The 3,629-nt window shown below is 44.8% G+C and overlaps 1 protein-coding gene across 1 annotated transcript; it reads left to right on the forward strand.

The window, feature by feature from the left end:
* Positions 1-450: 450 nt before the first annotated feature.
* LOC147881507 (GDSL esterase/lipase At1g71250-like) lies at positions 451-2,982 on the forward strand (the record flags this gene model as incomplete). The annotated part of the gene is made up of 6 exons (XM_087402404.1): positions 451-652; positions 746-873; positions 1,030-1,269; positions 1,377-1,629; positions 1,724-1,876; positions 2,819-2,982. Coding segments are annotated over 6 exons (1,140 nt in total), but the record flags the coding sequence as incomplete, so codon positions are not given.
* Positions 2,983-3,629: the final 647 nt, after the last annotated feature.

Genomic DNA, 3,629 nt, shown 5'->3' on the forward strand with positions numbered 1-3,629 from the left:
TTTAAATTAGACTCTATTAAGATCATTTCCACCATGGATTAGATTAGGGTGCCATAGTAATGGTGAAAGTGAAAATGTTGGAGGTTTTTGTGGCAATGAGGAGAGACTTGCTTGAAAATGAAAATGTTGGAGGGTCATTGTATATAGTTTAGTGGTTGTCCGTGAGGTGGAGGTTGATTGTATATAGGATCGGGGTTGTGTGTGAACAGTGGAGACGGTGAATAATAGAGAGCGGTGGACGCGTGAGATCACGTTGTATGGCGGTGGTGAGGATCACGAAGATCACCTTGCAAACAAATAGGCTAGATATTGAAGCTCTGTTCTGTATAATTAATCTCCATGCATATTGGAGCACAGTCTTTGTAGTGTGCACGCAACTCTCGTCCTTATTGATGGCTTGCTTCTCATGCACCTCCCTCGGAAACGCTTTGCTGCTTCTTCTGCTCCTCGTCCTCCTCTCACGTACCTCCCTCGCCCCCCTCCCCCCCGCCCTTCCCCGCCTTCTTCATCTTCGGTGACTCCCTCGTCGATGTCGGCAACAATAACTTCATTTTCACCCTCGCCCGCGCTAACAATTTGCCTTTCGGCATCGACTTCCCCTCTGGTCCTACTGGTAGATTCTGCAACGGCAAAATTGTCCCCGATTTTCTCTGTAATTCTACCCCCCAAACTTATTTTATTCGCGCCTTTCTGTCATTGTCGTAGGGATTTCGTCCCGCTAACTGTGACGCATCCATCTCTTCAGGTGAACTAATTTCTCTTCCTTTCCCACCGCCTTATCTCGCCCCTACCACCAGAGGCAACGCTCTCTTGCAAGGAGTAAATTATGCGTCGGCCGCAGCTGGTATATTGCGGAGCACAGGATACAATTCTGTGAGTTCGCACTTTGAACGCATATGCAACGATGACACTCGGCGAAAACACCGAGTGCGAAATGTTAATGTCACTGGAACGACAACATTGCCAGTCCATATGATTTGAAGGAAGGACAGGACACTAATCTGATGTTTGGCCTTACAATTACTGCAGATCGGGCGAGTCGGTACAGACACCCAGCTAACGTGGTTTGCCAACAACATCCAAGAACTCCAACAGCTTCTGGGTGTTTCAGCTACGCAACACCTCCTTGCAAATTCTCTCTATTCTACGATCATAGGGGCCAACGATTACATCAACAATCTTTTGCTGCCTCTCTCTCCAGTCTCGCTCAAGTACACTCCGCAGGAATACCAGCGAGTCCTCCTGGACAAATTCTCCTCTCAGCTAACGGTGCCAACGCGAGCGACGCGACGATTTGATGATATTCGTATGTTTTGCATCTCGAATTCTTTTGTCCACGTTTTCATTCGCTCACAACCAAGCTCTTGTTTTGCCAGCAATTGTACAGATTGGGAGGTAGAAATGTCGTCGTATCCAACATTGGTCCCATCGGATGCATACCTTCGCAGCTTGCCCAACGGAGCCTTAACGGGGAATGCTCGAGCTTCGTGAACAGTTTGGCTTCGAACTTCAACCAGGGTCTGGCAGCGTTGTTGCAGCGGCTAAATAACCGGCTACCAGGAGCTAAATTTATTTACGTCGACACGTTCTCTCCCGTGCTGGCCTACAGAAACGACCCCCCAAGCTACGGTCCTTCTCTGGTCCCTTGCTGTGTCTCTCTTTATGCTAGCTTGCTGAACACTACTCTGAATGCCGATGACAGTCGGTGTGCGTAATGAAGCAGGTTTCAAATTTGGTGCTGAGGCTTGCTGCGGTGCTGGAAGGTTCAAAGGCCAGGTACTTTGCCTGCCCATTGTGAGTCCTTGTCCCGATCGAGAGGACTATGTGTTCTGGGATGCGTTCCATCCAACGGAAGCCGCTAACAGACAGCTTGCTAATCAATTTTATCAAGTGCTTGCCGATTTGGCCTTGTGAATACCAGAGACAGTAACAAAGTCCAACATCTCTAGCACATAATTTCACACTAGTAGGGGTGCATGTTGTTAATTAGCAACGAAAACCAGCAAGTTAAGGTTTTGGCGCACTCCATATTGCCTCAGCTTAATGATCCATGGAAGATGGATACCAAACTGGCCTCAACATTCTCAAAAGACGTCTCATAAAACTACTTTGTGACGATGAGATCAAAGCCAATAAGAGAAATACAAACATGAACTTTGACTCGATGTCCATATTTTGGAAGGTGAACTCCAACAAATATATGAATAAGGTAATTCAATAAGTGATCCTCCTTGAAGTGGATACAATATTATCACATGGACAACAATCATATGAATAAAGGTGTCGATATATTTTGATGTTGCATCCAGCTTGGATAACCTTACTCGCTCACATCGATAACATGCATTAAAAGAGAGGAATGTTGTAAGAATTTAGGTTAAAAACAAGCAATTGAAAAATATTTGTATGATAATATATAATATATAATTATTTTAACCACACAGTGTGTGGACAGGGAGGCGGCACACTTCCTTTCCCAAAGAGTTATAATTCGAGGGAACGGACCCTTCCGTGGGTACCGAGATAATGCTGCAAAGATAAATATCAAGAATATTAGCATCGAGAATAAGTCTCGCGAATGGACAAGATGCTAGCATATTACCTGCTTTCTTTGCTCTAGCTTTTACTGCAAACAAGCTAGAACCATCAAGGTGAGGAAGTAGCTTAGGGCCAACTCTCCCAATCTTCACTTGTTCAGAGTACCAAGGGAACATGATGAAAGGGCCAAACATTTCACACCTTAATATGCATGTTCCACACCCTAAGTCCATCACAACAACACCTTTCAACAATAGGGGATTTCTTGTGATTGCCACCTAATATGTTGTTGTTCGAATCTACATAGTTTTCCTATTGTCACATGACTTGAAATTAAATATTGTCAAGAACAAGCTAAACAATGCAAAGACAATGAGATCAATCTTGTTGGTGGAAATTGAAATCCACACCAAGCCCAAGTTCAAATTTAAAGAGCCAATGTAAAGAGATCATAGCCAATCGTGGTTGTTACTATAGATGCAGGTGCCAATCCTTTAAGGACAAAAAAGCCCATCGCGCCTTCTGTAATATTTGTTTCTTATCTAGCATGGTGGCAAAGCCCGCAACTAAGGCTCTTTCTACAGCATTGAGCAGGTAGTTGTCGAAGGCAAAAGAGGACCCTGCGATGTTGACTTTGTTTACTTCATGCTAGTCTATCACCTGCTTGATTTCAAGAGGAAGGGAAAATTGAAGACGTATGCTTGGATGAAGTCAACGTACTACACCTTGTGAGCAAGCATATTGCAGACCCTAGGGAGTACCACTTTTGAGGCCGATTTAGGCCTCACTCCAGATGGCTCTTTACACTATTCGAAGACTTAGGTGGTAATAATTGAATGGAGACAACGAGTCACAATTTTCTAATAGGATGGACTAGGTGTTCAATAGATTTTGTTGGTTCTTGAGGGCATAAATGGCATCGATGAGGCAAACCATTGTGGCTAGGATGGCATTAGGGCAAGACGCCAAGAACTCATGGTGAGTGGTAGTGGCACCCTCATATGTTAGCCAGTGGAGGTCGGATTTGAGCCTGGCTGTCCCCTAACTCACCTTGTGGGGTTTGAGCATGTTTAACATTCTAAGGGGCACTA

Source organism: Dipteris shenzhenensis, chromosome 31 (assembly GCF_047967505.1).
Source record: "Dipteris shenzhenensis isolate YYH24624 ecotype China chromosome 31, Dip_SZ_1.0, whole genome shotgun sequence".
NCBI lineage: Eukaryota > Viridiplantae > Streptophyta > Polypodiopsida > Gleicheniales > Dipteridaceae > Dipteris > Dipteris shenzhenensis.